The sequence below is a fragment of the Anopheles darlingi genome, chromosome 2, assembly GCF_943734745.1.
Source record: "Anopheles darlingi chromosome 2, idAnoDarlMG_H_01, whole genome shotgun sequence".
Lineage (NCBI taxonomy): Eukaryota > Metazoa > Arthropoda > Insecta > Diptera > Culicidae > Anopheles > Anopheles darlingi.
In genome coordinates, this window is record NC_064874.1 from 82,237,863 (window position 1) to 82,259,896 (window position 22,034).

Here is a 22,034-nt window from a genome sequence, read left to right on the forward strand (position 1 = left end):
TTCCAATCCCCCTGGATCCCTAACATCACGGCAGGGTCGGTAGATTGGATGCTAAGAGGGGATGGGGGGGTTTAAAATTACTTAAAAATTATTTTTATTATTATATCCCGCCCCCAAATGCTGTTGGTGTGCCGATGCTCCGTAGTGGTCTCCGGACTGGAACCTGGTACCCGGGAGGATTCGGAGTCATCCTGCTCGGTCATGCCTGAAACATTTGGGTGCTGGTGCTCACCCCCTCAGCGTCTTGTCGAAGGTGGCCTTAAGAACCCTTTAGATCCTTTCTTTGCTTACTTCGCAGGAGTAGCAACCGCAAAAAACCGGAAGGCGAAGGAAGAAGGGGCATTCACCACTTTTCTTGCAAAAGAATGTAGCTCCTTCAGTATTCCGGAGGAGGAGGTGGAGGAGGAGGAGTGGCTGGATTATTGGGAACGGGACCATGGGTCATCCGAAAAACATTCTGTGGGATCCTTGGAAAGTCTGACCATTGGAAGGAGGTTGTTTGTCGTTTCTAAGCTTCGATTTCTACCTCACATCGTCGTCGTCGCCGTCGTCGTCACCCTCATCATCGTATGCGGCTCGAGACGTCGTCGACGTATCCCTTACACAGCGCCACAAACTGCTCCAATCGTTGCGCCTTGGGCATGGCAGCTACACGCGTGTAGCGTTCGTCTTAGGAGCAACGTCGTCGTCGCCACCCCATCAGGAAACTCTCAAGAATTGCTCCGAGAAGCCCGGACCGTCCCGTCCCGTCCCGTCCCCGGTCCATTTCATCATTCCTGGCTTCCTCCAGGTCGATCACCCCTCGCCGTGGACCGGGAACCGGGGCGTCCTGAGTTCAAGAAGATGATGAAGAGGGGGCCCGATGGGATGGGTTTTGATTTTCCTTATGCCTGCTACACCAATGCTGGTGGTGCGTGGTGGCGGTAAGGAAGGAGCATCAAGCAGCGGACCCAAGTTCCAACCCCCACGCCCTATCACACCCCTCCCCCATTGAAAGCCCAGGAGCAGGAGGCTGCCTGTTGTATATACATTTTGCTAAATAAGACCGGAAGCCGCCGCCGGGGGTAGGGGCTCGTCAGGGTTTTCGGGAGTCGGGGTGGAATGCGGCGAATCCTCCATTCCTCCATTCCACGAGCAGAGCGAACGGACTCCAGGGTCCAGGGAGTCTTCACGAACTTCTCCAACCCAAACGCAGTCCCGACCGTAGGCCTGTCGGGTGCCGAACACCTCTCCTTTGTGGGTGGTGCTGTTGTGCCTCCTTCACGTCCACAGAGAGAGAGAGAGGGTAGCATTCCGGGATCTATGTACAAGGACCACCGGCTGGACGAGGAGCTGGACGAGGCCCCGGGAATGAGGGATAATAATTTGAGGCGAATGCTCTGGATTCTGGTTAGTACAGCGTCGAACGCGTTTAACGCGAACGTCAACAGCGCTACTTCGTAGCTCATTTTCCAAGACTATGCTAAGGATTTTCCAAGTCTTTGCGTTTCGGGAACAACCGACGGGAAGGAAATCAGTTTTTCATCCCGTAAACTGGAGAGGGAAGTGAGGGGTTTATAGGGAAAATTTTAAAAGTCGTTACCACCTCTTCTACTTCGAGAGAATCTTCAGATAATTTCTTGATTTACGATTCCCCCGTTTTGCACACTGTATTGAATAATGGATTGACAATTTAAGGAGCATTTTCGAATGCGAAAGGTATATAATGAGTTAATGACGTAATAGAATCGACTTAAAAATAGCCTCGAAACACTCTATCATGAATGAAAAACAACGAAACAAGTCCCCAAGGATGTTTTAGTGTCGTAATAATTGTATTCCACAAGGAGCTTCTCTTCCAAAATGGACGCAAGATGTTTAACCAATTATGTCGCTTCTCCAAGCGGTCCAAGGAATGCAGCACCCAAAAGGCGGAAAGACCGCCCCGCGAAGACCAAAGGTCCGATGGCCTTGAGGTGGTCGCTGACGGTTGATTGGCGCGGTGTCAAGATTTCTCCCGTACCTGACGTACCTGGCGTACGGCCGGGACGAACTAGGGGCCGCGCCCTCTCTGACCCAACTCCAGCGAAGGGACAAAGAGGTCTCCGGCGGCTCCGGTCGCAGGGATTCGACCATGAGGCGCCTATTAAGTAGGCATTAATGTTGGCATCTCTCGTTCGGCCCCTAACCCTAACGGGGTCATACCAAAGGGCGCACCCTCGGGAGGGAGGAGGTGAAGAGGGCATTTACTCTCTCGCACAAAAATGGCAGATATAAGACCAGAAATGTTACCAGTTGGTACATGGGTTGCATTATACCGTACGGAATTAATTTACATAATTGTTCGTTTTATGTAGTGTAGAAATCAAATCAAAGAAGGCCCCTCCTTATAGACGATGACCGTTGCACAGTTTCTGCATACTAAAGTACCCGTAGTAGTAATAGAAGAGACTCACCATATTCAGCGCATCGTCATCGTCCAGCCCGAAGCTTCGCGTCACACCGAGATACGTCGAGGTGATGGGCGCTTTCGTCTGACTTCCCGTTCCGGCCGCCGCCACCGCCACCGCCACCCCCGAGCGCTTGTCACTAAAATTATTGTTCAATCCAACCAACGGTTTCGCGTCGCCGTTCACCACCCGATCTTCGATCACTGCTCGTTGCACTTCGCCGCTTACGCAGCGCCGCAGCGTTTCCACTTCAACAGCCGTGGCACTGTTTGGTCGAGCAGCAGGACCACCGCCGATCTGCTCGGACGCTACCGGTTCACTATGGCTTCTGAGTTCCAGCGAGCTTCTGCCCATTCGTCGCGCACCACCAACGGCACTGAAAGGGTGGACATCCCTTTTGGACGCACTCGATCGGGCACTTTCGTAAAAGTTTCGCAACAACTCGTAGTACGGCGAAGGCGAGTAGTCTCGATCAGAACCGCGACTAACGGATTGCGCCGTGCTGCGCCGCGAAACACTGTCGAGCGTACTGTCACAGGTTGCTTTGTCGAAGCGTGCGCTTGGATCTTGCAACCGGTCAGGCAGCGGCTGCTGCGATCTGGTGTTGGTACTACGTTCCTCTTCCGTCGGTGAAGAAGGTTTCGTGGTAAGCTTCGAGCATTGGCCGCACAGCGACAGGAACTTGGTAACGGCTTCCCGGGGTAGGAATGCGTATGTTTCGGTGATCTGAAGCAACACGAGAAAGAAAGAAACCGTTAGAATGGATGAAACGTATGAAAAAGGACTCGCGCCTTACCGTACGGTACGTTCGCTTCTGGCCGGCGTGTCTACTGGCGCGACTACCGAGCGATACGTGGATACCGTAGATGATGTCGAAGAAGTTTTCCACCACGGCCACCTTTTTGTACGGTTGTCCCGGTTCCTACGCCAGGGAGGAAAATAGAAATAGAAAACAAACCACCAAAGGGCCGATCAGACACATCACAATCGGTTGCCTCATCACTCGGTACCGAGCAGCGGTTGTGCTATCTGCTTACCAGGCCACCGCTCGGTGCGTAAAGTATGCAACCATCGTTCTCCGGAATGTTCTGGTAAGTGAAAACATCCTGAAAGTTGCCCGGCCTCGAAGTGGTGAATCCTTTTTGGTTTTTGGCCGGTGAGGAAAAACAATCGATTTAGATACAAAACAACCAAATCTTGCTGCAATAATCGATCGAGGCAGCGCGCTGTGCCTTTACCTTTCGTTTTAACCCAAAATCGAAACTTGGAACTGTCCGGATTGTTCATCTCCTGGCCGCGCAGTGTTTTGATGATGCGTGCCTGCTTCTTCAGCGTGATGGTCTTCGTCTTTGCCCGGTCACCGTACGTGCGTATGACCCACGGTTGGAAGATCTGTTCCACGCCATTTTGCAGAGGGGAAAACATCGCAACAAAACAAACATCAAACCAAAAATGTGAATATCTTATGAGTATAAGAGCATTAGCAAGAGAGAGAGAGAGAGAGAGTTGTTGGAACAGGAAAACGCGGCTCTAAACACGCGGCTGTAATGTGGATGTTGCATCGCGCAGCAATAAAAGAAAAAGCGAAGGAAAAACGGTACTGAATGAATGAATTGGATGAATGAATTGCGTTCGAAGGATGCATAATGGAGGAGGGCGGCACTAAACGGCAGGTGAAGGACATTCATGACATCAGGAGCCGGCTTGTTGAGGTGCCGGTGGGCAAAACCATCAACCCGCGTGTCCACACTCGATGCCAGTCTGTGTGTTAGTGCACCACCACCACCACCACCACCACGAGTGGAGCAGGGAAAGAGTTTTCCCGCTCCCGATGGAGAAATTTGGAAGAAAAGCGAGAAAAACTTAAACAAAAGCATAAGAAAACTCAATACAATTCGCTTGTTTGAGAGTCACAGGACTCACACAGACTGGGGAGAGAGAGAGAGAGAGAGAGAGAGAGAGAGAGCTAGAGAGAGCGAGAGAGGACTTGATAGAGTGAGAGAAAATGAGAGCATTCGCTCCACACTATTGAAGAGAGAGAGCGCGCGAGAGAGAGAGTGAGAAAAAGTGAAGCTGCTCACTGGAAAAATCACAAATAATTCGCCTTGTGGGTGGGGGGATGAAACTACGGGGAAAATGGTGATGGTCGGTTCGGAAAAAGGTCTATTTACTTCGAACATCTGATCACGTGTGTAGTCGTATTTCGGTCGCTTATGCTGCTGCTGCTGCTGTTGCGCCTGATGACGATGCTGATGATGCTGATGATGCTGATGATGATGCTGGTGGTCCTGTTGCTGCGGCTGTTGCTGGTGTTGGTGTGTTGGTGGCCGGTCGTGCGAGATCCAGCGTCGCGCGGGAGTCGGATTCAAATCAGCTGTTCCGAATGTTGATTTTTCGCCGTTTTTCTCACCATATGCTGCGACACTAACACAGGCACGGCGCCGGGATGCGCATTCGCTGCTGTCAGCATGGTCCTTCGGGACAACGCTGCGGTCGGTGGCTCGGTGAGGTTCGTAGTAGGTGCTGTCGGCCACAGTGGCAGTGGCGGTCGGTTGAGGTCGGTCGTTACCGGTCAGAGAGTCGTTGTCCTCATCGTTGCACTCATCGGAAGAGACCTCAGCCTCGTACTCACCTTCGCCGTCGTCGGCGTCGTCGTTGTCGTCGTCGTCGTTGGTGTCGTTGTTGGCGTCGTTGTCATCGTTGGCGTCCTTTGGTTGGTTGTCCTCTTCTGCGACGTCGTCCAGGTCGAGGTCTAGGCCGGCGTCTTTCGTGACCGACTTTTCATCGTCTCCGTCCACGTCTGTGTGCTGTGTGTGGTGGTCGGTCTCGACGTCCGTCATATCGTTCGTCGGTCTGGTCGGTATGCTCCAGGGACAATTCAAACGGTTCTCTTCAGTCCGCCTGACCTTGGCCAGCAATATTGATGGAACGGCGGCACCGGATAGGCGGGACAACGGGCCGGCTGACGAGCGACGTTGACGCTTTCGCTTGCGTCTCACGCTCCACTCACCCCTAGCCGACACCGTGGACGGCTCCGGATCCGGAAGTCGTCGCTGTGTGATCGCTGTGCCATGCCGGTCTTCGGTAGCTATCACATTGGAACGTTTGCTTGATGCCTCAGAGGAACACAGCGGATTAGTATCAGGGGATTGCATCGTTAACGATTTAAATGCGAACTTTAAACACTTTAAAGTAAACCAAACGGATACTCTCCAAATCGCAAAACACATGCAAGTAAAACACAAGAAAGCCTAAAGCAAACAGAACATGCAAACACTACAAACACCAAATCAGTTTTAACTACCGATTAACTAGCGAAACAAAATTGCAAAACACTGAACCAACAAGACCGAACGTCAAGAATAGTAGATAACTATGAAAAGGAATCTAACAAAAGGGCAAACGTACAACGAACACACCACAAAACATAACACAAAACACACGAAACACTCAGTAAGTTGTAGGAATCGAGAAATAATCGAATAACTAGTCGAAATACAATAAAAACAGAAGTATGGCAGAGTATGATGATGATAACGATAATGAAACGTGGCAAAAAAAAAAACCAACGCAAAGCAGAGTTGGTAACAAGTTGGTAAGCGTTTCCACCGAGGAGCTTTGTTCACCGAACGGCACCAGAATGGGAACTGCCATCGACGATCGTCCTGATCGGTAACGGAAGCCGAAAATGCGCCAGGCCCCCTGGGCGATAACCGGCTTTTTTCGAAGGACCACCAGCACCACGATCATTCCTTTCTGGCCAACACTCTCTCTCTATCTCTCTTTCTCTCTGACCAGTGAGCCGGGTGTTGTCCAAGGCAGCATCCTGGGCGCATGTTGTGCTCAGGGATGCAGGGGTAAGAGGGTAGGGTTGGGTGGAGGTAAATCTTCAGCATCCTCAAGCCAGGACCTTGGGTCCGGTTTTCTTATTCTCGTTTTTTTTTTGCTGTTGTTTGCTCGTTGTTGTTCCAGCACTGACCAAAACTATTTCCGCTCTCAATTTCCCAAAATGAAAAAAGAAGAAGAAGAAGAAAACATACAGAAGAAAAAGATTAATAAGGAAGAGCAGGAAAAGAAGAAGCAGGAAAAGAAGAAGCAGGGAGAATGCGAATGCTGATTGGACCCGGTAGGGAAAGGGTGAACGAGGTTGTGAAGACACACGAAACGAGGTCCACCGAATGTGGCGCGGAACCGAAATTTTATTCAAACTGTTCCCACCAGCAAGCATGTGTTAGTGGTGCCGGCTTATGCTAAATGCGAACGAAGAGAGTTGGATAGTAAAAGGACTAGTGGCAAAATGAGATAATAACGTATGAAAGAAATTGAAATGGTTAAACGAGAGCATAACATATAAAACAAGAGAACATAGTTGGTTGTTTGTGTTGTTTGGTTTAGCAACAAGTTTGGCTATGTTTGAATAGGAAGAGGCGATTTTAAATATTTATCTCAGAGTGTATTAACATAATCGATAAAGAAAAGCATATTTGTTGTTATTGAACATGATTTGCCAACCTTTTTTTTTAGTTTTACATATTTCACTTCCTTGTTAGAAATCGAATATACTAAAATAAATATTAAATTATAGTTAAATAGAAGGAAAATGAAATAGAATACCTAGGCGAGTATCTTTGGGAATATGTTGATTTCTAAAACATTACGCAAATCACGAGATACACTACATACCCGCAAGGCCGCATGTAAACACGCTCGCATAGGAGAGCATTGAGTGTGGCTGAGTAATGGCCATAGCCAAACTACTAGTTGCGCAACCACCCCTACTACCACCCCTAACAGTAGCACGTGGCATTCACCCAATACATGCACAAGAACGCAAAGAAACGCATAAAGAAGCACAACCCCTCGGTCACAGATCGTCAAATGCCGAACGTTTTTCTCTCTCTCATTTGGCCTCTCACTCGTTCGCTCTCTCTCTCTCTCTCTCTCTCTCTCTCTCTCGCTCTCACTCTCGTGCTGATCCTTACGACTTTTCCGACCGTCACGGCGTGGCCAGGAGCGAAAGGTCGACCGATGGCGGCCGTAGGTTTGAATGAACCCTGTTTTGGCATGCACATGACCTGGCGCAGGATCCGCAGGTATCTGTAGGGTACCGCATGGGAAATGCCACCGTTCCAGAGGAGGTCCTTCGACGCTGGGACGGCCCTTGACGGAATGGGACGGCCTTAAAAGGGTACGCGGGATCGGGGACAAAATGACGGCATTCCGCTGGACCGGGATCGAGCATCGAGTTTTGCATGTTTGAGCTGTTTAAAGGACCAAACGGAGCTCCACTTTCAAATTCCGGATCCGGCGCAGGATTCGTACCAGTACCGGATGCTGGATTCGATGCCGAAATCATCCTGGATGGGATACCGTGTTCTCCAAGGCACGCCACGTACCGGAATGGGTCCAGAAACTGGTCCAACAGGTTATCTAAAACAGATTCAGCATCCAGCATATCCTTCTCCATGGTGTACCGTGCCGAAAAATGCATTTTAAAGCGCGCTTCCCGAAAACCCTGGGAACCGGTTCCACGGCGCTACGGCCGAGCTACAGATCTTTAGCGTGTGCTCCAGCGCACGATATCCTGTTATGCTGTTGTCGGTGGCCACCGACCGCTATGGGTGCTGCAGCTCTCGGAGTGGCCAGACCCAGGAGATGTTGGCAGGAACCGGATGGTCGAAATGATGTCACGACCTCTGATGACGGCGATGATGACTGTACGCAAAGCAAATGGAACCATCGCTAGCGGGATGCATTGCCAGCCAGCATCCAGCGATCCGTGGGATGATTTTTCGTTCTCCGTTCCGTCTTTCTTCGATTTGGTGCGCAACGGGTTTTTATTTTTGGTGACGGATATCATCTTCGCCGTTTTCTGGTTGTCTAGGAGCAGCAGTCGTAGCAGCAGCAGATCGTTCGAAGGGTAGTTGGTGATGTTGTTTAAAATTTAAAGCTCCTTTGCTGGATTTCCAGGAACTAGTTTGCGCCGTAACCTGAATAGAAATAGTGACAGTCCGGGGGAGAAGAAAGGATTTCACGGTCTGCTGCCGAATATCGATGACCGTTCGATGGTGTCCCGGTGTCTGGGAACTGGTTGTCCCGCCTTTGTTTGCGCTTAGATGCTCCAGGTGAGCACATGTCCTCTGGCAGATATCTAAGGCGATGTCTGGAGTCTACAGCAAACCAGATAGCTTTATTGTATCTCTGGTTATGTTTTACGAATGCATCTTACACACTCCTTAAGTTATCGGTCAAACCGTTGCTTTGCTTTCGTGTAATGTATTGCAATACGTATTGTATTCGATTCAGGGAATTATTTTAATTTAATGAAGTAATGAAGACATCTTAAGCATGGAATTTATATTAGGTTTTGCATGCGTTGAATTTTTAGAGAAACCAGATTTTTATAAGGATAAATGCAAAGGCAATCAATAGTGCGGCAAACCTTGCGTGCAGCTCTTGTTATCGGTATATTTTTGGTGATATAATATAAAAATTAATGACTATGTATGATAAATATGATAATCTTAAATTAATATGCTCGATTAACTAGAAAACTATAAGCTCATAGTGTTTAGCAACAGATTACTTCGATTGTTTTGCTTGATTAAATGATATTTAGCAATGAATATTACAAGCAGATTAGTTGTATTTTAAGCGTTTGTTAACATGTATTTTAAGCGTTTGTTGTAAAATGAACCATTTGTAGGAATTTCTTCCTTCCGTTCACTTCTTTAAAGATTGTATTTTGATTATTTAGATTGCAAACTATTCGACTTGACTTTAATTTATACTATGAATGTTTTACTAAATTTAACTCAATGAATAAAGGCCAACAGTAAAGATAAATGTACGAACGGGAAGGAACAAAGCCGATCGCAGCTTAAGATGTTGATAGTCCGTTACGTTTATGCTTCCGTTGCTTTTATCTCGCATAAGAACGCTGTCCAGTAGAACTAGTGGCGGGAAATAAATAATAAGCAGCCGGATTGCTCCGAAATTTGAACGTTGGTCAAGCATCCCTGGAACAGGACATCCGAAGCGGAAAACGGGTTCCACCTCCAGCATGAGCAGCAGCAACATAGATCCCCAAAAACCGATGATCCTTTGGTCCATCATGGTACGGGAACATACACTCTGGACGCGCACGTTCGCACGGCTGCTGGACGAGAAAATTAATCAAAACCAGCATCGGCCAGCGACTGGTTTTCGGACGACAACGAACGGAAGACGGAGAACGGATTTTTTCATCTCGCAACATCCGCCACGTTTCCCAATTTTCTCACAGAATCAACTCTTTCGCCGCCGAAATCTGTCTCATCGTTACGTCCCTAAATGGCTCCCGGTGGCTGCAAAACTGGATTCTGTGACAGTCCGGTCAAAGTGCGAAGCGTTTCAAGATTCTCCTCTACGAGAGCAGCATCTAGCGTGGCACCAGGCACCGCGAAGAAACTCGGTGGCTGTACCAGCATCATCGTCCCCTTTCCCAAAAATGTTCGAAAATGCTGACCATTGTCCAAGGGGCGCCCACCGTTCCATCAGCACCGTTCGCACCCCTTCTAAGGATGCTCGGATGCCTTGCGGTGCGCGGTGCGTTCGTACGATATGCAGCCGCGGGGCTTTCGCTCTGAAATGTTGGATGAAATTTTGTGTATTGTGGCCAGGGACAGTTATGCAAAATTTGACAAATTTACAAGTTTCTGTTACAAATGTGTTTACAATTATCTGTTGTCTCAGCATCACTTTTATTAATCACGAAAGGATCGGCGTTCTAATGTCCCGTTTTGATAACTTTTTTTATCGCGAGCAAAGGGTAGAAGAATCTTGGAAATATCGACTTAAACATCGAGTGTATTGCTCCTATAGATATCATGGCAGTTATCGTGGATTATCAAACACAGTTTAGAAATCTGAACAAATGATTTCGTTAACTTCGTTCGATGATTCAGACCTTCCTTTTGATTTAGAAACGCTTGTGCGTCTCGAAAGAACTAATAATTCAAGACTATCAATAAGCACGGCATTGATTTCCAAATAGGGTGCTTGGGAGATCTTCCATTGAATAAGTTTGTTGAATGTTGAGCAATTCTCGATCGCTTTAAGCAAAATATTGGCGTTAAACCACTCGAAAAAATAGGTAGGGATCAGACGGATTACCAGTCTTTTAGTTAAAATCTTCAGTAATTTCTTGTCCATGGTCATTTTCCACGTACTTTTTGCAAAAATTGTGATATCAACGGTTGATTCAAACACCTATTCGCTATCTCGCTCATAGTGTAGACAAATGCACAAGTGAGAGCGAGAAAGTAAATCAAGAAAAAAAGTTCAAGTAATAAAATTTCAAACAAGAGGTATGCGAGTGACTTGGACGGCAACACTGCCAAAATGATGGCAGCACTTCCGAGAGGTTTGTTTACACTCGGCTGGCAACACTGACGAAGCGATTTGTTTACGCTCGGTTTTTTAATTTTGTGAAGAGATATTCCGGATTTTAGTGCGAAAGAAAGTGTTAAATCATGTTAAAATGAAGCACAGTTGGAAACATTGGTGCCGGCTTTGTGCGGAGGAGAAGACCGACTACGTGCTGGACTCGATCGAGGATATCAGCCCTATCTACCGGCACTTGCAGTTATCTGTAAGGGGTTGCGCGATCAAAAGCGCGGTTTGTGTATGGCTCTTTCGATTAACTTTTCTTTGGTTGCAGCTGTACGAAATCAAGGATTTAAAGATACGGATATGTGAAACATGTTACGAGTTTGTTCAAAAACTCGATCCTTTTAAACACCGGTTTGAGCAAACCAACGGGCTGTTTACGTATCTTGCCAACTACAGCAAAATGAAGCTGGACAACCTGGACATCAACGAGATACGCGCTCGCTATCTTGGGGATATGTTCGATGACGATGCTCCCGAGATGCTGCTGCCTCATTCGGATTTGGAAGATAAGGGTTTGGTAAATGCGAGTTCTTTGGATGAAATCGTACTGATGGAGCATATCGCTGGTGAGCATCGCTGGTGGTTGACGCTAACTATCTTAATTTCGTTGATGCATCGCTTGTCTGTGCTTTCAGATGATGAACCAAACGGTGAAGTTGTTCAATCGAATATCGAGATCATAAAAGATGAAGATATGCAGGAGAGCTACTTAAATGATGAAGAACCGTGGGGTGATGGCGGTATTCGGATTACAGAATCCCCTATCGAGAACAACCAATCGAATGAAGTGGAATACATCGATCCTGAAAGTACAGCGGAAGAAGAGAAACCAATTCGCAAAACAAGATCGCAAATTGGGAAAAGGAAAACGGTAAAACGACTCAAGGGTAAGAAGAAAACGATCAAACAGAAAACAAAGGGAGCTCTTGATCCAGTTGAATATGAGGAAGGCCCAACATTCGAGATATTGGAGAGCGGCAGTATAAAAGAAATGTTCGAGTGTAAAAAATGTTCGGAAAAGTTTACTAACAAACAGTCGCTGGAAAAACACATCAATGTACACATAACGGAGAATGCAGTTGGAACGTTTTCATGCTGCCTTTGTGACAAAACGTAAGTTACTCTTGCTGGCCACGTGGTTTGCCAATGATAACCCTTTTCTTTTTTGGATTCTTCAGTTTCCTGAAACAAGGAAGCGTCAAACATCACATACTGGTGAACCATCATGAATTCAGGACGTTCGTCTGTGAAGAATGTGGCAAACCGTTCGCTACCAGAAGTGCCTTGAAGGAGCATCTTATAGTGCACAGCGACGAGATGCCGTACCAGTGTGCGTTTTGTGCAAAGCGGTTCAAGAACTCGGGTCGTTTGAAGGTTCGTATTTACTACTGGAATCGACAAGTCGCATCCGCTTGATGATGTTTGTCTTGGCTTCTTTTCACTAGACTCACGAGGACACTCACAATGAGACGATGTATGTATGTCCGCATTGTGGGCTGAAGCTGAACACGAGACGTACTCTAAACATGCACCTGGTTGTGCACTCGGACATGAAGAAATTCAAGTGCCAGTACTGTGGAAACGAATACAAACGGGGCAAGGCACTGAAGGCCCACCTGATACTGCATACCGGTCTGCGGCCGTACACATGCCCGTTTTGTGATAAAACCTTTACCAACGGTTCTAACTGCCGGAGCCACAAGAAAAAGTTTCACCCGAAGGAACTGGCAGAGCTGGAAGCATCGGGAGGACAGATTCCTACTGTCAACATTCCGAAGCTGGAGCAGTTGCAACCAAAGTAAGAAAGGATCTCGTACCGATGGTTCTTTAACCTATTACAAATGTCGTGGCTTTAATAACTTGACATCGTTTTCTCTTTCAGGACTTCAGACAATGACAGTAAAAGCTCAGTGGTATTGAATTATGAGGGCAAAGAGTTGATAGTAATGAAAGGCAAAGATACTCACGTGCCCGATACCGGCTGTACAGATAGTGTAATTTCTCCTGTCCCAGTCGACCTGGAAGCTAATATCGATAACTCGTTCGGTCAATACAAGATAGAGGTGCAAGAATAGTTTTACAAACACAGTGGCACCTGTTCAAGGTAGTAACTAGTCTAGATGGTACATTTTGTTTACTTGTCTTTTGTTAAGTAGTAAAGATTATTACGTTTTTTTGCAGGTAACACTTACTTCTTTTGCGATAATAGTAACTGAGAATAGTCCTTTCAGGATATAATAGGTTCAATAACTATATTATAAGAACTACTGTATATTAAGAACAAAACTGAAATAGAAAGACATTAGAGAAACTCCGCCGTATTTATATTTAGATTTATGTTCATTTGATTCTACATAACGAAACACCTAAATCAGGATGAGGCATCCATTTTGGAGAGGTAATAAATATTGTTTGCACATCCCCAAATGGTATATGTTGGATATCCTTTCAAAAAACGCGAAGCGCATGGTTTTAATGATTATTTATTTAATATGTTTAAGTACAAATTGTTCAATAAACATCTGCTCCTTCTAAGCGCAAGAGAACATGTCTAGCGACCAATAGGTGCACATAGGAAACCGTTTTCTGGACGTTTAAACTTTACCCTAACTGCGGTTTCGGCAATTTCACTGACTGCCAATACTCGCCAGCACCGCGACTACAAGTATTTCTCCCGGAAATCTTCGATTTGTTTCATCGTAAACGCTGCCATCATGCTCGCCTTCTGTTGGGTTTGCGCATTGCTCAGGTCTCGTATGCTGCTGAAGGATCGTCCATTACCAACCCATTGGTTGGGAAGGTTCACCTACAATGACGGAAAGGTAGAAGGGGATCGTCGATAGATGAAATGCCTGTGGATGTATCTAATTGAAGCTAAATGAATTCGTATCTTACCTTGTGTCTCGCGATGGAGCGAATGATAAGGATGGCAACGTAGAATGTGAAGTAGAGAGTGAAGTAAAGCGGCACATACCAGAGCGTACGACTGAGGTAGTAGTAGCTGTAGTTTTTAAGACGTGGCGTTTCCGGCGCCGGTGGTGGTGGTGGTGGTGGCGGCGGTGGTGGCGGTGTCGTCGTTGGTTCGTCATGATGATGATGGTAGTGATCGTGATCATGATCGAAGATTATGTCCGGATAGTGGTCATGATCGAACGCCGAAAAGTCCGGAAAATCATGATGATGATCATGATGGTGATGATCATGGTCATGGCCGGCATCCATCCCGGAAGGTCCTGTTGGTGGTCCCGTCATCGGAGTGTCTTTCATCATCTGCATCATTTGCATCATTTGCATGGGCGGCATATTCATCGGTGGTGACGCTGGAGGTGCTGGTGGTCGATTATCTGTTTATCGCAAATAGAGAAAGTTATTTCACGTTCCGCTTCAACAGACGCGCTAACAAGAGAGCTACGGCGGGATAAAGAAACTATTTACCGTAATATGGAGGCAGATACTGCGGTTTGCCCGGGCCCACCGGGATCGTTCCGATGGTACCATCACCTGGAATGCCGGAAGCAGGAGGAAGATAGCTGGTCACAGCGTTGTTCGGTCTAGGGGGACTATTCTTGGGTGGCAGGTAGGGCGAGTGGATATTGGGTGGAAATTGGAACAAGCTAGCCGGTGGCTGGTAGGGTTGGGAGGAGGAAGGAGGAGCGCTTTGGTGAGGATAGTTTGCGTTTGGATCGCCAGAAGCCGGTGGCAGATAGCTAGTGACGTGGCTCTCAGGTTTAGCCATTGCAATTGGAGGTAAATAATTGGAATTGACATTCGGCGGGAATTTGAATGTACTATCCGAGGTAGAGGATGTAGAAATGGCAGCCATTAGATTGGCAGGGGAATCAGGACTACCAGAAGCTGGTGGTAGGTAGCTTGTGACGTGGCTCTCAGCTTTAGTCATTACATTTGGAGGTAAATAATTGGAATTGATATTCGGCGGGAACTTAAAAGTACTATCCGAAGCAGAAGATGTAGCGATGGCACCCACTAGGTTGGCAGGAGCATCAGGACTACCAGAAGCTGGCGGCAGATAGCTAGTCACAGAACTCTGAGCCGATTCCTTCGATGGTAAATATGCTACATTTATATTGGGAGGGAACTTAGAAAGATCTTGCATCGCTACTGCGCCGCTGGCACCATTAGTAGCCATCGGTTTCAGGTTGTCGGGAGACTGCGGATCGCCCGATGGTGGTGGCAAATAACTAGTAACCGATGGCTGCTTCGATTCGTTCGTCGAACCAGTCGGTGGCAAATACTGCGAGTTAACGTTCGGAGGAAATTTGAAAAGTTCTGGAGTCGCTTTATAGGAGGAAGTCTGCTGTTGAACATTAGCCCTAGAGTCAGTATTGCCCGACGCCGGTGGCTGATAGCTTGTAACGGGATTCTGAGGGGATACCATCATCGGAACGGGATAGCTTTGATCACTATTGGGGGGGAATTTTTGAAGATCCTCAACCGATGGATTCTTCTTTGTATCGGGTTGCATGGTGGGTTGCTTTGGCTTTTTCGGTACTTGATCATCCGGCGGAAGATATCCAATGTGGGAGTTGGGAGGGGAAAGGATAAGCTCGGAGGAATCCTGCTGCCCCACCATGCCCGATGGACCGGCACTGGGAGGTGCAGTCGATTCATCCTCACCGGAGCTTGGATTGGGAGTAGGGATAAAGGTAGCGGGCGGACCTGGTGGACCACCATCCGAGGTGGGTGATGAAGGCGGCCCATCCGATGGGCCAGGGCCGGCTGCTGGGCCTGGTGGTTGTGGTGGCGGTGGTGCCGAAATGACTACTGGAGCATTATCGGAGGCCGCCGGTCGTAGCACTGGTCCCGGTGCCGCTACGCTGACGGGACTGTTGAACGAAGCTGCCGGTATCGACGCAAAAGATCCTATGGAGAGCGTAGGAAAAAGGAAAACCGATAAACGCATAAAGATCCACTGAATGCAAATTCCAAAAAAGGATTCGTATTCGTACCTCCGCCACCACCGGGTTGCCGCTGTTTCTTCAGCTTGTAGAGCGTCCCACCGTATGCCTCCCCGGGAGCGAACCGATCCATTGCTGCGTGTTCAGAAAAGGAGAATACAAAACAATAGAAACCTCTCGTAAGCGCGATTCGGACATTCCAATCGAGCGAACCGAGCTCGTAATGCGTCCTGCTTTGCATACCCACTGGACCGTCATAATTCGGCACACTGTTGGCGGTGTAGCTCGGGTAGACGATGTATTTCGGTGTCTTGTATCCACTGTCGACCGGTCTTGCCACCTGCACCGGTTTCGAGAGGTAGCTGGATGGGAGGGAAAAGGGAAACCCACCGGCACTCGGACCACTCGGACTGCCGAACGCTCTTCCAGCGCTGTCGGAGGGAGAGAAACCAAAGAACAAGGACCCGAGAAAAAGACAGACAGGTCCAGATGTAAAACTCCCACAAAACTCCTTGCAAGGTTGTTATCGTTGCTTACGATTCACTGCTTCGCTCCTGTGCCACACTGCCGGTTCCATTCCAGGTGCTGCCACTACCGGAGGTGGCCGAAACCGAAGGTCCACTCGAGTAGGAATTGAAAACGATCGTTTTCGTTTCGCCAGGACGAACCGCGCACAGCTGAAGCAGCACCACTAAGATCACAAATCCTTCCGTGCGCTTCATGTTATTTGAGGTGAATCGGTTATCGCTATTCAGTAGAAGTCCCGTGTGTATGTGTGTGTGGCTATTGTGGGCCCCGGCTAGAGCTCGTCACTTGTGTCACTTGTGTAGTCGCTCGATATAGTCGCACCACCAATAATCTCTAATCACTCATCTAGCAGGGATACTCGGAGGTACATCCTAACCCGATGTCATCTGCTGCCAGAATGCCGGCCAGCTGGATGGTGTGCAAGGCAGTAATGTCGATTCGAATTCGTAACCTTCGGGACTACATTCGGGTCCGAAGGATGGGGCGGGCGAGAGGGTGTGCGATAGTGCAACCGTGGCGCTCGTGAACGTGATAAGTATTTTCTGGATCATCAAATATGGGCCGCTAACATGGAACCAACGTCTGGCTTGACCTCAATAGAGCAGGAAGGCAGGCGTGGTGATGAGAGGCGCTAATCGGTGTAAAGTAGCCACGGGAGAACCCGGGGATGCCTAGGATCTAACTTTCTGTTGCGCGCGTTTACATGCTCCAGTTCTTGGCTACTTCTCCCCCCCCGGGTTCGTTCACGGTGCCTCAGCCTCACACGATTACTTGTTAGCGAATCGATCCGGGGTGCGTGATGAGCACAGCCGATAGAAAGTTTAGTTACGTCCAGGCGTTCTGGTGACCCATTAAATTGTCCGAGACATCAGCGAAAGTGCCGGCTGCAAAGTGTCACGCATGAAACGCGTTGTCGTCGTCGTCGTGGTCGTCGTGGTCATCGTCGTGGTGGTGCCGTGCAATCAAGCGTAAAGATCGATGTAGATCACGCGCATCATTTCGACTCCCTTACCATTTGATACCATTTGACCAGAAACTTATCACCGCCTGGCTTGGCTTGGTATCCGAGAATCAGCTAGACAAATAAGAGGCGCGACTGAAATGAAGTTGTAAGGAGATGAATGGGAGCATAACCGACACCAGAAGTCGTGCTGCGGCTGTAGAAACGGACCTAGGAGTTGGGCGCCATTCTGAGGGTTCTCGCTGAATGCTCTCGTTGGCTACAATGTATGCTTTAATTTTGGAATGAAATGGTTTGTGAGTTCGACAAGCGATACGCACTTTTGGATACGCAATAAATGTGCATCGGAGGGAAAGCCTTTCACCGATTCAATGGTGTACTGTTTCGGGATCTGGCCGCATTCCCGGCCATTCATTCTGTTTGCACACCACGAACATCGATTTCAGTCGATCATTCGAGCGAGTAAAATATGCAAAAAAAAAAAAACAGGAGCAACGTTATGTTGTAAACAAAGAATCGTACGGGAATACGCACCCGTTCCGTTTCTTTACGCGTGTATGGCCAAAAGGATGCACCGTCATCATCATCATCATCATCATCATCATCACCGTCATTACGCATCGCCGGACATGCAAAGCTATAAAAATATTCGTATCCCGCGTATCCCTTCAACAACTCGCTCCATCCGATTGATCTTTCTGCGTTATTGCGCTCGTGGGGTGTTTGTTCTGGTGGCTGAAGGCAAACCCGTGCTCTGGAAAAAAGCGAAATAAATGAAAAAGAATCAATCAGCGCGGACTTCATGCTCGCAACCCTCGGTTGCTGGTGCTCGGTGCCGGCGATTTGTTTGCTTTGAATCCTTTTATGCCAACGCGCCATTTTTTGTTGCTGTTGTTATATCTCATGTTGTTGCTATGCTATCCACGCCACGGTCATACGTCACGAGTGGATGAGATTGGAATATAGATATCTCGCCAAAAAACTATGAAAAAAGTGGACCAACTACCCTTTAAAAAAATAAACATGGAAAAAAACGGAATGCTCACCATCACCACGGTTGGTGTGGATTTGTGAAATATGTATCCCGATCACTCGCGACCTGCGGAGTGGATAACGGAACGATACAAAATGGGACAACTGGCTAGCATTGTAATTGTGCAACGGTTTTTTTTGCATCGCCCTCCCCACGGATTGACCACAAATTAGTGGCTCACCGACGGACCGAAATGGACAGACGACGACTGGACGGAACATGCAATACCCTTTATGGGTTCATTATGGTTCACCTCCGGGACGAGCGATAATGATGATGTTTGATGTTGATGCTACACACCCACACACACACACACGCGCACGATTTGCTTTAATCCACATTATTTTTAGGCAGAACAGAATAACGGATGCTTCTAATCCTTGTGCATACAGACGGAATAGGCCGGGCCTGTGGGGCAGAGTGAACAGTGAACAGCGTCCGTCTACATCACGCCCGATTACCGCCACCATTGGTGCTGATCTTTCCAACCTTTCGGCACCGGGACCGGACCACTCCGTGTTGGCACGTGACGGTGCGTAGGTGCGTCGTACATGATTACAAACGGATGCCGGAAGGTGTGAAGTAACGGGGAAACGGGTGCGGAGAGCTCCCGGAATGTGCTCCGAAGGGTTTGATTTATGCTCGGGCATTCTTTTGACACGCCGCTGGTGCTGCTGCGTCGAGGTGTCAGGAACAACAATCGGTTTAACAAATATTACGTGCCTTTCATCAATGATGATGCGTGATTTGGTTCTAGGCCCTTGGCGCACTGGACCCTGGGCTCTGGGTTCTACCCTGCCCTGCCCTGCCCCGGTAACCGGAACGTGACCGCGCGTCACCATCGTGCTGAATACCAAACGTTTTGGACGTTTGGACGTCGGAATTAGATTCGCCCGTTCGCTCGCACTTAATGAATTCTGTGTTCTGCGTCTGCGACGGTTGGACATTCGATTCTGGTCTTGGTGTGCGTTCCGGGCGTTCGGTGACGCATTACAACAAATCCTGGCCCGGACCGGACCGGGGGGTTAGTGATTATTTAAAACACCTCCTAGAGAAGATGTGAGGACGCAGTGAAGGTGCGTACGGTGCGTTCTGTGTGTTCGGATTCCCATCTCTCGGCATGTACAGTGTTTCCGGTCCGTAGTAGTGACGTGCGAACCGGATGCGCGTGGTGCGTCTACTATCGGATGAAATAGAAATCAGTTTACGGCCGGAAGCTGACACGTTTGGCACATCTGTCCGTTCTGTGCCTTCGGCTCATTCATTGGCGTCGGTACGGTGTCCGCGTCCGGATGACGACGATTGAACGACCGACGACGACTCGGCTTCATTTTCATCCATCCTTGGCAGTAGGCGACGATGGCGACGACGATGGCGACGGCTAAATCGATTACGGAATCCGTTTCGTGGGAAATTGAGAAATCTTTGGTAATTGAACATCCTGACAGCAAAGACCCGAGACCGCTCGCCTACATTGCATATTGTGTCTGTTCGGTGTTCGGAGGTTGCTTGCTTGCGGAATGTTCTGATCGATTCCCCACCTGAGGCACCCGGAGGCTGCCTGGTCACTGGTCGCATTCTCCTTGTTTGAGTTTTTTTTTTGCTCTTCTGATTCTAACCAAAGCAAGCCACATTCTTCACATTCTCATCAAGGCAAGAGCTAATCCATCGATGGATGCTGGATCCAGATTCACCAGAACAGACGATGGCTGCGCGCATGTGTGTGTATGTGTGTGTGCTGCTGGGAATGAGATCTGATTTTATAAATTCTGTGATGGTCAGCTGGAATCGGTTTTGCTGAAACAGTTGGCAGATGAAGTGCCAGTCGCTCGATCGGTCTCTCGGTGATTAAGTGATTCTGTCTGCCTTGTCTGTCTGTCTGTCCCGTCCTGTCCTGTCCTGTCACGTCTCTCGAATTGTCTCGGGAGAAACACCGGGGGGAAGGGTGTCTATCGAATGCGGAAATTGACGAAAAACTGAAACAGGAGGCCGGAAATTGAACGTTGAACGCCACCGTCTAGACGGCCAGACATTAATCAACTTTCCGGCCCCGGTTGATGACGCATCGGGCACGCACAGACGCATCAGAACCCGCAGACAGGACATCTTTTTCCCAACCGGACACCGCATTGAATACATTTGTTGGATCAGAATCAGTATGCATCTAATGCAGCTACTCCATGACGTACGCCATATTGTGACAAATCAAACGAAGGGTGGAAGAACATTATACTACGCCATTGTACCGTGTCCCCATACACGTCTGAACTCATTTTCCACTCTCCTTTTGGTTCTCCAGAATCGGCCGAAACCGATTTTCGATTCCAAAAAACTTTCACCAAAAGCAAATGGCACAAACCCCCCGGGGCCAGGAGGACACGGGAGGACACGGGAGGACACGGGATGGAATCCTGCTAACGTGTAATGTGTGATCGAAACCGCGCTCCAAACTAGGTTACGAGTCTCACGCGGCATCCGGACGCAAAGAACGGACGGACGGGAGACGAAGTGGTGAAGTGACCGGGCGGGCAGGTCGTCAGGTGCTAATTGGAATAGCATATTCTTGCTCCATTTGGTACAATGTTGCGGCGCGACCAGGGCCGCTGGGAGGGGCGGAAGAGAACGACACTGGGCGATACTTCCTAGCACCGACCGTACCATCCGGTGCGCCAGTAACGCTTCAGACGATCGGACGGCTACACCGGGATCCCGGGATATTTGCGGTGATTGTTGAACATTACGCGCCCCACGGACTCCTTCGGACTCCTCGGAGTGGAGTGGTCTCCCAAGTTCCCCAGTGCTGTGTGTGTGTACTGTGACTGCAACAGTTTGGTGTGTACTCCTGTGTGTGTACGTGTCTGTGTGTGCATTGTGAGAGGGTGTTGAGAGCACGGGAGCGGTTCCTTGTGCAGAAAACCACGGAGCACGGCGTCGATTGTAACCGATTTGGATTGGATTTTATTTGCCTGGGAACAGGCAGTGCAGGGAATCGGAATCATCTGGCATCAGCTCTGGTGTAGAGCTCAGGGTCTGCTGTTGGCACGTTCCATCGGTAAACCGCGCCCGTACGATTCGATTCGCTTCGCTTGTCTTGTCGGTGATTAAGAGAAGCAGATAAGAGACACCGAAAGTTAACCAAACCAGCTGAGCCAAGCTGAGCTGTTGCGCGTTAGAAACGGTAGGAACGGAATGATGAAACCGAGATGCTAGAGAGCTAGCGAGCACAAAGAACGCTGCTGGAGCTACTGGAGTATCATTATCGAGAAGATTCATTCAGTCATCCACGAGCCGAGTCCGTGGAGCGCCCGAGATCTCTTTCAAATCGAAACTAATGAGTCTACCGGTGTCTGGTGAGTCGAGAGTCGAGGTGGCTGCTGTGCCTTGCTGCAAATAACTCGTTTCGGGGAACAACACCGCTATTCAGTCGTTCAGATAAACAGAAACGTAATCAGCAAAGCGAGAGAGACAGGTGGAGAAGTGTACTCCAGAACATCCTCCAGTACTGAAGAAGACTACGGAAGGTAGTCCACCACCAAAATACAGCTTCATAGGAAATACACTTCGTTGTAACGTTGCCAGCGTGCTCTCTGCCTGGGTTCTTTGCCACTTACACACACCTTCGGACCATCATCACACCAACTATCATCACCGAGGGAGTTCGCGCGTTCGTGGCAGCAAATCTGCATTTGATCTGGACTGGAAACTACCCCCGAAAAAAAGGAACAGCAAAGAAC

General features: G+C 48.6%; 3 protein-coding genes across 3 annotated transcripts; 1 reads left to right on the forward strand and 2 right to left on the reverse strand.

The window, feature by feature from the left end:
* Positions 1 to 2,366: 2,366 nt before the first annotated feature.
* On the reverse strand, positions 2,367 to 3,854 carry LOC125959576 (uncharacterized). Its single transcript, XM_049692402.1, has 4 exons — positions 3,668 to 3,854; positions 3,467 to 3,567; positions 3,226 to 3,351; positions 2,367 to 3,155 (listed from the first exon to the last, which is right to left on the reverse strand). Exons 1-4 carry the CDS (start codon positions 3,852 to 3,854, stop codon positions 2,367 to 2,369), a joined length of 1,203 nt encoding a protein of 400 aa, XP_049548359.1.
* A 7,054-nt stretch (positions 3,855 to 10,908) lies between these two features.
* LOC125949839 (zinc finger protein weckle-like) lies at positions 10,909 to 13,279 on the forward strand. The gene is made up of 6 exons (XM_049677256.1): positions 10,909 to 11,061; positions 11,131 to 11,428; positions 11,498 to 11,975; positions 12,041 to 12,236; positions 12,308 to 12,660; positions 12,745 to 13,279. Exons 1-6 carry the CDS (start codon positions 10,951 to 10,953, stop codon positions 12,935 to 12,937), a joined length of 1,629 nt encoding a protein of 542 aa, XP_049533213.1. The 5' UTR covers positions 10,909 to 10,950; the 3' UTR covers positions 12,938 to 13,279.
* A 242-nt stretch (positions 13,280 to 13,521) lies between these two features.
* Positions 13,522 to 16,500, reverse strand: LOC125959577 (uncharacterized). The gene is made up of 6 exons (XM_049692403.1): positions 16,316 to 16,500; positions 16,022 to 16,209; positions 15,830 to 15,913; positions 14,298 to 15,743; positions 13,758 to 14,206; positions 13,522 to 13,668 (listed from the first exon to the last, which is right to left on the reverse strand). The coding sequence occupies exons 1-6, from the start codon at positions 16,498 to 16,500 to the stop codon at positions 13,522 to 13,524; spliced, it is 2,499 nt and encodes an 832-aa protein (XP_049548360.1).
* Positions 16,501 to 22,034: the final 5,534 nt, after the last annotated feature.

Excerpts from the sequence above, each read along its gene's own strand:
- LOC125959576 (XM_049692402.1), bottom strand. The coding sequence starts at position 3,854 with ATGTTTTCCCCTCTGCAAAATGGCGTGGAACAGATCTTCCAACCGTGG. Across the intron at positions 3,568-3,667 it reads ATTTTGGGTTAAAACGAAAG|GATTCACCACTTCGAGGCCG; the intron begins GTAAAGGCACAG and ends AAAACCAAAAAG. Across the intron at positions 3,352-3,466 it reads ACGCACCGAGCGGTGGCCTG|GAACCGGGACAACCGTACAA; the intron begins GTAAGCAGATAG and ends TCCCTGGCGTAG.
- LOC125949839 (XM_049677256.1), top strand. The coding sequence starts at position 10,951 with ATGAAGCACAGTTGGAAACATTGGTGCCGGCTTTGTGCGGAGGAGAAG. Across the intron at positions 11,062-11,130 it reads ACCGGCACTTGCAGTTATCT|CTGTACGAAATCAAGGATTT; the intron begins GTAAGGGGTTGC and ends CTTTGGTTGCAG. Across the intron at positions 12,661-12,744 it reads CTGGAGCAGTTGCAACCAAA|GACTTCAGACAATGACAGTA; the intron begins GTAAGAAAGGAT and ends TTTCTCTTTCAG.
- LOC125959577 (XM_049692403.1), bottom strand. The coding sequence starts at position 16,500 with ATGAAGCGCACGGAAGGATTTGTGATCTTAGTGGTGCTGCTTCAGCTG. Across the intron at positions 14,207-14,297 it reads GTATCTGCCTCCATATTACG|ATAATCGACCACCAGCACCT; the intron begins GTAAATAGTTTC and ends TGCGATAAACAG. Across the intron at positions 13,669-13,757 it reads GCTCCATCGCGAGACACAAG|GTGAACCTTCCCAACCAATG; the intron begins GTAAGATACGAA and ends CCGTCATTGTAG.